This window comes from Chaetodon trifascialis, chromosome 21, assembly GCF_039877785.1.
Source record: "Chaetodon trifascialis isolate fChaTrf1 chromosome 21, fChaTrf1.hap1, whole genome shotgun sequence".
Lineage (NCBI taxonomy): Eukaryota > Metazoa > Chordata > Actinopteri > Chaetodontiformes > Chaetodontidae > Chaetodon > Chaetodon trifascialis.
This window is the reverse complement of record NC_092076.1, coordinates 7,983,541-7,995,550: the sequence shown is the minus strand read 5'-3', so window position 1 is coordinate 7,995,550 and position 12,010 is coordinate 7,983,541. Positions and strand designations below refer to the sequence as shown.

General features: G+C 43.1%; 1 protein-coding gene across 3 annotated transcripts in view; it reads right to left on the bottom strand.

Annotated features, from left to right (window-relative positions):
* Positions 1-3,002: 3,002 nt before the first annotated feature.
* Positions 3,003-12,010, bottom strand: part of LOC139349415 (zinc finger MIZ domain-containing protein 1-like) — a 109,833-nt gene continuing 100,825 nt past the window's right edge. For all 3 annotated transcript variants that reach the window (XM_070990186.1, XM_070990185.1, XM_070990187.1), the window contains 18 exons: positions 11,071-11,206; positions 10,520-10,634; positions 10,119-10,336; positions 9,772-9,973; positions 9,124-9,399; positions 8,853-9,035; positions 8,606-8,683; positions 8,332-8,500; positions 8,103-8,244; positions 6,657-6,867; positions 6,299-6,404; positions 6,039-6,199; positions 5,737-5,804; positions 5,554-5,622; positions 5,224-5,468; positions 4,938-5,104; positions 4,356-4,619; positions 3,003-4,263 (listed from right to left, as the gene is read on the bottom strand). In XM_070990186.1, coding sequence (XP_070846287.1) covers positions 4,156-4,263; positions 4,356-4,619; positions 4,938-5,104; positions 5,224-5,468; positions 5,554-5,622; positions 5,737-5,804; positions 6,039-6,199; positions 6,299-6,404; positions 6,657-6,867; positions 8,103-8,244; positions 8,332-8,500; positions 8,606-8,683; positions 8,853-9,035; positions 9,124-9,399; positions 9,772-9,973; positions 10,119-10,336; positions 10,520-10,634; positions 11,071-11,206 — 2,918 coding nt within the window. In that variant the 3' untranslated portion in view covers positions 3,003-4,155. The remainder of the gene's footprint in view (positions 4,264-4,355; positions 4,620-4,937; positions 5,105-5,223; positions 5,469-5,553; positions 5,623-5,736; positions 5,805-6,038; positions 6,200-6,298; positions 6,405-6,656; positions 6,868-8,102; positions 8,245-8,331; positions 8,501-8,605; positions 8,684-8,852; positions 9,036-9,123; positions 9,400-9,771; positions 9,974-10,118; positions 10,337-10,519; positions 10,635-11,070; positions 11,207-12,010) is intronic.

Below are 12,010 nucleotides of genomic sequence, written 5' to 3'. Positions count from 1 at the left end.
GTTATAATCTCGCGAGATTAAATGTCATTCCAAGGCAGAAAAATGTTTACTCTCGCGAGATTAAATGTAATAGCAAGCAACAACCCATGCTGTCACAGCAGTTACAAAATAGTGCTTTCACAACCAACATGAAATTGTTTTTTTTTTTTAAATTGGGACTGCAACTAACGATTATCTCTAACTTTCAATTTAAAAATATCATCAACACAGTATCCCGTGACAAAATATCTATAAGAAATCATTTAAATAAAATAAAAACTTAAAAAGTTCCAAAATCAAATCACACAACATATCATGATAGCAAATGTTAAATGTTGTCTGACTTTACTAAGAGACTGATTAAGAGATAGATTGACTGAGAGATCAATTGATCGATTATCAAGAGACTGACAAAAACTCATGGCATCATGACATGGACATAATTCATTATAACACATCAGCCACAGGGGGGTTATTTTATTCTTAATAATTACTTACAATACTTTTAATACTGACCTTACGCTATATTAAGCTAAATCTGATACCTATAAATGTACACTTTCTGCTCGGACAGACAGCCTGTGGGAGCTAGGCAGGCCAGACTATGATAGACACGCACAAAAGACAAGACCACAGCGACATACAGGTATCATCTGAATACATATTTATTAGATAAATATTAGGTTGTCACATCATCTAACTACATACAGTTCTGCAAGACTAAAAATCACAATTAGTTCCTTTATTTTCTGACCAGTTTAGAATATGAAATGATTGTACATACAATGTACACAATAGAGACAATGGCCACATTGCATGAATCACCTTAGATTGTATCATTTTTCCAACTGCTCATGATATCAAAAATTGTACAAACTATGGATTCGGTTACAATCTTCTGGACCCGTCCCTCCCACTGCCTTTCTCCCACCCCTGCAAACTTTGTAACCTTGTTTTTTTTTTTCTCCTTTTTTAGCTTTAGCACCTCAGAGTATGCAGGTGACAGACTAGAACACTTAGGCTAAATATTACATGTAAAACATAGCTGTCCCAGTTCCCCTAACAAAAGAGGTGAAAGTATATTACAGCGGGGGAACAAAATGCTGAGAGATACCCACAGACACTAACTAACAAGTTTCATTTTCCATATTCAGCCACTTCCAGTAGAGGGGTTGCAAGCTTTTTATTATTCTGAAGAAACAATGCACATTCCCAGGGAAAATGAATACATTTCTGTTCACATGTCTCTATATTCATTTACATATATACAGGCATCCTTGGGACGTTTGATCTAGCCTTGCCCTCAACATCCTTTCCAGGCCAGAATGATGAACGTACCCTTCCTCTCTGTATTTTTTTTTTTTTATTTTACTTTTTTTTTTTTTTTTTTTTTTAAACAACTTACCCCCCCACAGAAATGGCCCTTTATTGTGATTGTGCAACTACAGGTTTGGGGTGCTGCCTTGTACACCAAATTGGCTCACTTGAAAGTGAGAACAAAATATGAAATGATCACGACTTCCACGGGATTGATGAAAAGTTTCAATTCAGACAGGAAAGAAATGAAAATGTGGCAGTGTGTCGTTAAAAGAGGGATCATGTGATTTGATGTCTCCTTGTGACATAAATATGAAACAACATGTCAGTGTGCCGAACTGGAACAAATAGTATTTCTTTAAATGACGTTTAAAATAACGTTTACATAAAACCAGGGCAGTTAAATCAGCACAATGCTACAGTTGAAAGAAATTGGATTTCTAGCCTTACAGATTAATAAGAAAACCAGTACAAAATAATTTACCAAAAACAAAAGGGGATAAAAATGTATATGGTCTCGTGCTTTTAAAAAAGCCACATTTTCTATAACAAAAATATAAACAATATCATGGATTTCTTTAAAATATGGTTGTGATATATCTTTAAAATACCACTGTGTATTGACAATTAGCAACAATTATGATATTCACATAGCTCACTAATTACACTGAAAGCCAGCTGATACCACATCTTTTTAAAACCATCACTCTTCAGTATCACTGATAAAATGCTAACATAAACTCATGAATAGACAACATTGATCATTTTCAATCAAATACATCTGAGCGTGAAAGAAAATATTGCGTCAGACTGAGCTTGACATCTGAAAACCGACATGATGCTACACAATCACCTCGAGCTGACGCAGGGAAGGGGGGCGGTGGGGGCACTACCAGACACCTGTCTGTAAATGGCAGGCGTGAGACAGAGTGCACTGGGAGGAAAAGTGACCAGAAAGCACGATGACCTGCAGGAAATAGCTTATGAGACATTTGGACTGGCTTCCCCACAACGAGGAGGCGAGACAGCTGTTGTATGCTGGTTACAAACAAAGTCAGTGGTTAGACGGGAGTTCGGGAGCGCGCGTGGTTAAGTTGGACGACTAATGATCAAAAGGACAGACATTATCAAGATGATACAAAAATATTCACAATGATATTTACAGTACAATAGCATTTCTTAAAAAATAATACATTTGCATACTGAACAGCACTCTTCTCAAAAAGTGAAATTGAAAACAAATGTGGCAAAAAGGTTTGCACCAATACTGCTTTAAAAACCACTTCTTGAACAGCAGTGATGGATAAACTGTATTTGTCCTCCCTCTATATCTTTGAAATCAATATTACCTCCCATCACACTAGTAGAAACACACATGCGCACACACTCACACACACACACGCACTCGCACACTCTCACACAGGACCAAGCGAACACAAACGTCTGCATTCTCCTCCCTCTAACTTTGGTGATGTTGAGCAGTTTCCCAAAAGATTTATGGATAGTTTAATTATGCAGCAACAAGAACAAGAAAACAAATAAACGTAACACAGTATATCCAGCAAATACATAAAAAATGCATTGCTGATATCAGCATTATCCCTTCAAAGTTAGTGTTAAATAAATCATACTAAATCTGACAGAAATCAAAAACAAATGTACAAACGAGAGAGCTGTGGAAACAGCAACTGATAAAAACCACCAGATCTTTTTTTCCTTTTTTTTTTTAACCCACTTGGAACAGCACTAGACACAGGCTTGGCACACATGCACTTTGTAGACTACTTAAACAGCACATCATTTAACAAGGAGAGAGATGCAACGTTGCAAAAATGCTGACACGAGCGACACCGGGGCTCATGCAGAGCAGATGGCATGGAAGGAGCTGTAGCAGCAAGCAGTAAACGCAGCAGGATCGTTACAGGAACCCCAATCTCTCATATTGTACCTTTCATTTCCTTTAAAATCACTCCTCTGTACAGGAGGACGATAGCTATACAATATGTAGAAGTGCAGATATGCTATTCTTGGTATGCAATATAAAGGTTTTTTTGTTTTCGTGAGGGGCCAAAATCTGCATGCCAGCTGTCAACCCTCAGAGGGCTGGAAAGCAGGGATATCAACTCTTTTTGACAAAAATATGTGCGTATCAAATTGTGGAAAAAGTGGAAGCCAATCATTCTCAAAAGTCGTTTTAAAATGTTGGCAGAAGAGCAAAAAATTTAAAAAACTTTTAGTCAAGGACAGACACGCTGATCTAATTGATCTGTTTTCTTCTGTAATGATTTTCCTTTTTTTTTTTTTTTTTTTTGCATTGCCAAAATCTCTTTGTGCTTTTAAATGATGTCTGATGGACAAAAAACAGTGCGACTAACCAGAGCAGTCAGGGAATGGAGCTGTGACACCAGGAAGCTGTGGCCTCTCAGACTGGAATAACAAAATGGACATAACGCACACTGGCCAGATAGCGCAGGGGTTTTTTTTTTCAGTCATTTTTCGGTTTTATACAGTGAACTCCTTTTTCTCAAAAGGAAACAAAACATGAATAAAAAATGCTACAACACGTTCCTAGTGTGCACACATACACCTATGTGTGGCGTAAATAAAAAAATCAACTGAGTATAGCTGCACAGTTCAAAAGTATCGCCACGGGGTGAGAGGGCGGGGCGACCCCCTCGCGTCCCGCCGTGTCTTTGAGTTTGAACCTCTTTCAGTCAATCTGCGCTGGCCAATGAAAACTGTACAAGAGGAAGAAGAGAAAGGGAGTGCATCTTTGTGTTTATCAAGTACTGAGCGACCGCCCTGGGATCTCAGGGAAGCTGCAGGCAGTCAGAAAAGTTTCTGTGTGTCTGAATTGCCTCAGTTGTTTTCGAAGAGCGATAGAAGGTCGTCGTTGCTATTGCTGGGGAGGTCCGGTGGATCCAGGTATGACAACAGCTCATCCGGGTTAGCGAGCTCTGGAAGAAGCTGTGAAGATGGAGGAGAATCAGTTAGACATTCAAGCGAACAGATGATTTAAAGACGGGCTTTGAAGATCTCTGCTGTTTGTCAGGACTCACGTCTAAAGATGGCTCGGGCATGTCCGTCCCCGCCTGGCTGTCCAAACTGCTGGAGGGGTTGAAGGCCAGGTCGCCGTGGCCGTGGTTGTTGGGGCCGGGCTGGGGTGGCTGCTGCTGTGGCTGAGGAGGTGGAGCTTGTCGTGACGGCTGTGGAGGCCCGCTGTGGTGTAGCTGCTGCCCTGATTGGCTCCCAGGGTGTGGAGATGCATGTAAGCTCTGCTGCAGAGGACCATGCGACTGGTCGTTGGTGGCAGAGTGAGGTAACTGCACAGACGGGTGGGAAATACATCTCTCAGTTATTTTGATTACATATTAATCAGTTATCAGTCATTAGAATGATTCATAGCTTAGTCTAAAAAGTGCCTGAAAAGAGTGAAAAAGACCCTTCACAAGTTTGGTGACACCTTCAAATTGTTGAGTGAATTCAGAATTGATCATAGTCTTTGTAACTTCACCTGAGTATGATGACCTTAACTTCGCAAAATAAATATAAAGGTGGAAAACAGAACAAAACAAAGCAGCCAGAGAAGAAAGGACAGGCTGAAATGAAGCGTTGATAAATGAAACGGTGGGAGGACTCACTGAGTCAGGCATGTTGTGGGAGAGCGGCTTGTCTTGGGCCATCAGGCTGCTGGGCATGTCAGGTGGGTGAGACAGTTGGGGGCCGTGCATGAAGTCATTCATCGACGTACCACCAGGGGTGACGTGAGGGAAGTCAGGGAAGTTCCCGTGCCCTTGGTAGCTGTTGCCTAGCAAACAAAATGAAAACAGTTCATATGTATATTTCTTAGTTATTTGAACCTCATTTTGCAGCGTGACAACCCAGAGTTTAGAACATGTAAACTCTGTTTGCGTGTCTGCGTCCTACCTTGGTTGCTGTATTCGTTGTTGTTGCCCCCTTGCTGAGACGACAGTAATGGGTACGGCGACGGTCCGGGGCCCAGCTGGGCTATCATCTCCATCACATTGGGCATGATCATCTGGCTTGGACTCATCGTTTTAAACCTCTTGGCCAGTGGTCCGTCTGGGTCCTCCTTGATGTGGATATCAGATTTGATCGCCACCGGCCGCCAACTACACGTCGGGTCAATGGTCACCTCCTCAAACTCCGAGCTGGTGAAATATAGGTTAAATCAAAGTTATGATACATGGACATGAAGACAAAGACATTACAAATTAGTTTCTTGTCTCAGCTTACTTTTGAATGGCGTTCAAGATTCCCCACATGTACTGGTCCACTTCGAGTCCCTCTAACAATGCTGTTTTACTGAGCAGAGAAGAGACACAGGGCTTAACATGCTGAGAGAGACGACGACGTGGATCACAGTCAAAACTACAGACAGAGAAGACACTGTTATGTATCGAAGCCGGGTATACTTACTTGCATACAGGACATCGCCATGTCCCCCTCTCGCAGTTCAGTTGTAAATATGATTCCAAATCAAAACACTGCAAGAACAAGAAAAAAACGTTGTTGTCATCAATGATATATGACATAGTGAAACGCACTGTTATCTTGAACAGTGATGGAAACATTCGGGATAATGCAAGTACTCAACTCAACACAATACATAGCAAAGGTCTAATTGTTTTTCGACATTTTAATGCAGAAACATTACCTCTTATGCTTTCAAGCCATCAGATCCTTGACTCTCAGTGTTTATTTCTCCCTGCGGTGCTTACCTGGACATGTTTGCAGTCATGGCCTCTTGCTGGAAGCTGTATTCGCCGGAAGGTGATTGGACATTTGAGGGAAACCTTAATGGCCGTCTGCTCCACGCCGTCCTCTCCGTTGAGCGTCGCGTTGCCTGATGATGCCGCTACGCTGCTGAAGTTCCTCTTAACTTTGATGCACGAGGAGAAAAATAAAGCGCATAAGCAAGGACTCTGAGATCGATCAGGACATTAGGCTGCAAAACGTGAGCGCGTTCTTTGGCATGTACCTTTGGTGATGCAGTGCTCTGCAGGCAGAAGCCTCTTCTTCAGTAAGCCCTGGAGGACAGAGCGAACTGAGGGCCTGTGGACCAGCTGCAGCACAAACAAGTGCGACTGCAGGAGGAAACAAACTGTCACCATCACAAACATCCTCATACGGTGTACTTTATGGTTTCTTTACTGTTTCAACATGTGTATCTAGTTGAAAAAAAGACCAGACAGATCGATTTTTTATTTCGTTCTAAGCTTCAGCATTAAATATCATCTGCAGGTATGTTTTTCATATCCGACTTTAATTTATCTGCTGACTACCATTTGTGTCTGGATAAACCTCCTTTTATTAGTTCTGGAGATTTGTGTACTCACACAGCAGCAGGCAGTGACCGTGATCTGGATTGTGTTCCTTCCTGGCTGGCATACGTGTTTCAAGTGCAGGGGTTTGTGGGAGGTCTTGTTGTCGCCCCGCTCGATGGTGAGCGGCGTGGCGTTTACGCTGACTTGGACCGACGCCGGCCAGTTGGTGTTCATCTGCCGGTCTTCGTGGTGGTAGCACTTAAACTGCAGCTCCAGGTCGGATCTGCACAGACAAGCAAAGAAAGAATGTAAATTGGTAAGTGTTATGGATGGTTTAATGGCACTTGGTTGCACATGATGAAACATCTGTATGGACAAACTTTATGAACGCAGATCCTATTAAACTATAAGCAGTAATAATAAGGGCAAGATCTCCTTCAACTGTTTATTCTAGAGCCTGTCGGTGCTAGCATATGATGCTTCTTCCTTTCCAGCCTCCTAATAATTCTAAAACAAGTGGATGATGTGATTTCACGGTTTGACACCAGAAAGTTTCATCATTTCACGATCTTGATGAAGCTCTGGATAAGAGAGTGAATTCTGCTTGAGAGGGGAGTAAGGCGAATTACAATAAATCAGAGGAAATGAATGCATGGATGACCTTTTCCGAGGTAGCTGGGAATAATGGCGGTTTGATTTTTTTTATTAATTCTCAGCTGTAGACAGTATGAATTCACAACCTTTTTTTTTACTCGGCTTGCCAAAGGTTAAGAGGAATTGAGGAATACCCTTTGGTTTGGTTCTCAATTCTTAAGTGAAGCCAGATTTCCCACAAGAGAATCAAATGATCAGAGAGACCAACAAGAACAATGGAAGAAACTGAGATAATTTTTGCAAACTGTTAGAACAATAGGGTCTTAAACTGAAGACGTGATTTAAACAAGGCTGGTCTGGTAAAGAGAAAATAGTATTGACCATAGAGAAGCATCCTGTGGGATCCCATGTGATATTACTTATAAGGCGCTGTAAGCCCCAGGAACTGAATAAGGGGTTAAAAGTTATTTTTCCACATTCATATATGTATTTCCACAAAATTTCTAGAAGTGTAACCACTTTAACCACAGTTTAAGGTCTCTTGCTCCCTCTCTCTCCCTCTAACAGCCTCTCTTAATCTCGCTTTTCAGACCAGTCGAGATATCATCCGTATTACTGTCACGACAACCATTAAAATCAATCAAAGAAATTGCCATCTCTAGTTCGAGCGTTGATTGTAGTGACAACTAGCGTTTGGTTTCCTGGAACAGTTCTTGCATTTGAAAAGCGATTTTACTGAGCCAGAGAATGTTGTGTTGGTACTGCCAACTGTTTCCAGAGACCTAAAACTGCAATTGTCAAAAGGAAGCCACAGGAATGGGGAGAAAGAATATGATGGTATCATGAAGCTCTAACAACAGATGAAATATCTGGGAGGAATATTTAGAAATATACTATATGTTGATGTAGTGCATGGTGTCTTACCTCCACATGAGCGTCTGGTGTACAGATGGCCGTAAGTGGAAGACGTGGTTGCTGACAGCCAGGTTATGCTCTAGCCTGAAGGGCTCTAGGACTACCCCGTCCCGCACTGGGAACGTCAGGCGCAGCTCCTCGTTGTGGTTGGCTACATGGTTAAAGAAGAGCGTTAAGACCGTTAAAAGGAATTAATCACTGCTCAGATTTCTTCATCTGACATTTTCCAGTTACTAACCTGGAGGGGGAGGGAGAGCGGTCATATTTGGTTTGATGTCAGGAGGGAAGGGTGGCTTCACGTCCTGGTTTGGCGACAGGTATGGAGGGATGTTGCTTCCTGGGGTCATTGGAGGAGTTGGGTTGCCTGGCACTGGGGAGTGAGGGTAGTTGCCCACTGGTCTGGGCGGCTATAATGAACACAATCGATTAGTCAGTCAAATGATCACAGGCTGTAGACAGCACAACTACAAGTATGATGTAATGACACAAAATTGGTGTAAAAATGCACTTACCCCATTCATACTACCCTGGTTGTACTGGTATCCACTCCCAGAGAAGTTATTTGTTTGGCCATTAAAAGGCGGCTCTTGCTGTAATTTGACAAAACAGATTAGAAATTATTTTTTTTCTCCAAATTAATCTCTTTATTTTGACCAAAAAGCTACTGACACCACGTTGAAATTGCAGACATGTTTTTGATATGATACCCCGCAATCATCACATCACCATCATGATTATCAGATAGCAGGATCACTGTACCTTATAGTACTGGCCCATGGCACCGCTGGGTGGTGGGTACTGGCCCTGCAGCTGCTGTCCTGGCATCCTCTGGCCAGGGTAGTTCGGGGACGGCAGCGGCCTAGACGCGTTGGGTGTGGGGTACTGCCCCTGCTGGTTGGGAAACTGGTTATTTGGTCCATATTGCTGCCCACCGTAGTTTGGCTGTGGATGCAGTGATGACAAACATTTTCAATATACAGCAAAGAAGCTAAAAATTGAAGGTGAAAGTGTTGATTTCACATCCACTCACCTCTCCTGGGTACGGTCTTTTCATACCCTGCATGGCCATGCCCTGAGGCCGGGGTCCTGCATAACCTTGCTGGGGCATTCTTTGGCCGTGGGCCCCGAAAGGTCCCATGCCTTGGCCCCTTGGCTGGTTCATTCCCATTGGGGGCCCACTCATGTTGGACGCATTCATGCCTGTGCCCATGTTCCCAGGGAGGGATGGAGGGCCGCGGGGTCCTGGCTGGTTCATGAACTGGCTGTTGTACGCCTGGTTTGGTGCCATCTGGAAAGAGGAACTCATCTGGAAGACAAAAAGGGTTCAATCAACCATCTCTGAGCTGACTGTCAATGCGGCAAATTTTGCTGGTAATAGAGTCTATTCAAAATCATAAAAGACAAAAATCTTCTAAGTAACAAAAGACAAAAATGTTCTAAAATGTGTGTGCTTGTTAGCTTTTGTTAAAGCTAAATGTGCTATTTGGCTCTATTACTACTTGTGCTAATTATTCACCCTTAACACTAATTATGCCTTTTTCAACAATAAGCCTAAATCCACTTCTCTCAGCTTCCTGTTCTAGTCGTATTACTGGCACTGAAAGGCAAAGTCAATAATTTTTCTTTAAGAACACAGATGTTCACACACAGGTGCTATTAGTTGTTTGTCGCGTCCTACCGGCCCGTATTGGTTCATGTCCTTGTTCTGGGTTTCTTGCAGGGCAGCTACAGTCGCTGTGGCAGTGGCGGTTGCTGTGGCGGCGGCAGCAGCAACTGCGGCGGCGGCAGCTGCCGCGGCAGGCTGGGTGAAGTCTGAAGGAGGACGGGGGTGTGGAGGGATGCCCATCCCTCCAGGTCCAGCATTAGGCCCTCCAGGGTAACTGTGACAAAGAGTAACAGAAAATAGGAAATGACCTCATGCCACCATGCTGGAAGAGTGCGACCATTTTAACTGATAGTCAGAATAATGTCTTGGAGGAAGTTTTAATCATTGCAAATATCAGTGCTAATCCACAGTCCACTTACTTGCCACCAAAGCCTCCTCCTCCGGGGTAGTTGGGTCGTCCGTACATGCCCTGCTGCATGTAGGCCTGGTTAGAGTTCCCTTTGTTGGGGAACTGCTGCTGAGGACCGGGGAACTGAGGAGAGTTCATCCCTGGATTGTTACCAGACATACCTGAGCCCATTGGGTTGCCCCCAGGGTTCATGGGATTGTTGTTGTTAGCCATAGGATTCCCCAACACCTGTTGGGCAAAGACACAAAGAGATAAATATGTGTAAATGTTGAGAACAGATGACGTGAATGTCCTACAATCCAAACTGGATGACGGAACTCAAATGAACTTGCTGCCATGACATCACAATGGCTGTCAGATGCAGTCCACTCAGACACACTTTTAATCTGCTGAGCAGCTACATGATCTCACCTGGCTCTGCGACGTGTTGGTCACGCCCCACACGGTAGTCACCACGGACAACGAACCTGGAGGCTGATTGGTGTTCTGTTGCCAGGGAACTGAGTCGTAGGGAAAAGACCCATCTCTGCATGGGACGGATAAAAACACATCATGTAGGCAAAACAAAATGTGGCCTGCGTCACTGCACAAATATTTACCGTGCACAAAAGCACATTCGTTGTAAGTATATTTGCACTGGCTGAATAATGGGGAAAGACAAAGGTTTTATTGTTGGGATTCTAAAATAAAAGCACGTTCTTCCTGCTGAAATGCACAAACATTGTGTTGTAATTATTAACTACATGCACTAGGGGTCTAGAGGTACTGTTTGTCCCTACTGACTGTGCTACAAGCAGTTAGTCTGGCAGTTTGTCTGGCCACTGATCCATAAGGAACACCAGGATTCATGCGGAGAGGAAGGGCTTTCCCTGAGGGCCTGGTTTGTCTGTTCACACACCCAACACACACATACAAACACACCTCGCACACAAGCCAAAAAGTGCAGCAGTGTGAACACTGACCCGTGTGAGAGGCTGGGTTTCATGGAGCTCATGGGAGGCTGCATGGGCACTTTTCCTGGAGGCTCGTTCTGCCTGTTCTTCTGGTGACGGAGGAGGAGGAGGCGTCCCAGCTCCTCGCACCAGGAGGACAGAAGCGCTGGAAAAAAGAGCAGGGGAAGAGTGTTTCAGTGCTGTCGGAGTCCTGTGAGAAATAACTGCAGAGGTAATAGCCCTCTACTGCAAGCGCTGCAGAAACCTGCAAAAAGTGATTGTGTGAGAAGAGGAGGGCGACGAAACAACAAATTAGGAACAGAAGCTTCTGAGCAAATGTGGATATAAAATTAAAAAGCAATGGCCTGACTGACAAAATGATGTAGAAAGCAAAACACCCTATGACAATTCGGGGAGTCCTGTCTGTGCAAGTATCTCCAAAAATAAACACTTAAACATCCTATAAGGTGAGAAAAAATCATGAGTGATCATGACAACAAATTCAAAAATTTGAGGACCTTGTCTGAGATTGCCTAAAGTGTAAAAGTAAGACTGGATTCCAGGTGCAGTTGTGTCTTTTAATTAGTATTTTATTTCAGTTTGTTTGCTTAAATGAACTGTTTAAGGGTCATTTTAATGTTTTCCTTTGGACAAATACAAGCTTTTATCTCGCTTACAGGCTGCTTTATGTTGACTGGGCTTTAAGAATGTAAATCATGCTTTTATGACATATTCAGATGAGGAACAGGATTGCAGGTTCATTGCATCGCTTATATTCACGCCAGCAGAAAGACACACATTAGCTGCCTGTTTACTGTCAGTCGTGTTTTTCTGTTGCGTTCCATCACTTTATGTCACTGCTACTTCCTAGAAATGACATGTATGGGGGAATAAACGCAAACAGTGAGAGACTTAACCCTGACATAATGTAGAAGGTGACAGCACAGCACTTATAATGCTTCATCATCAG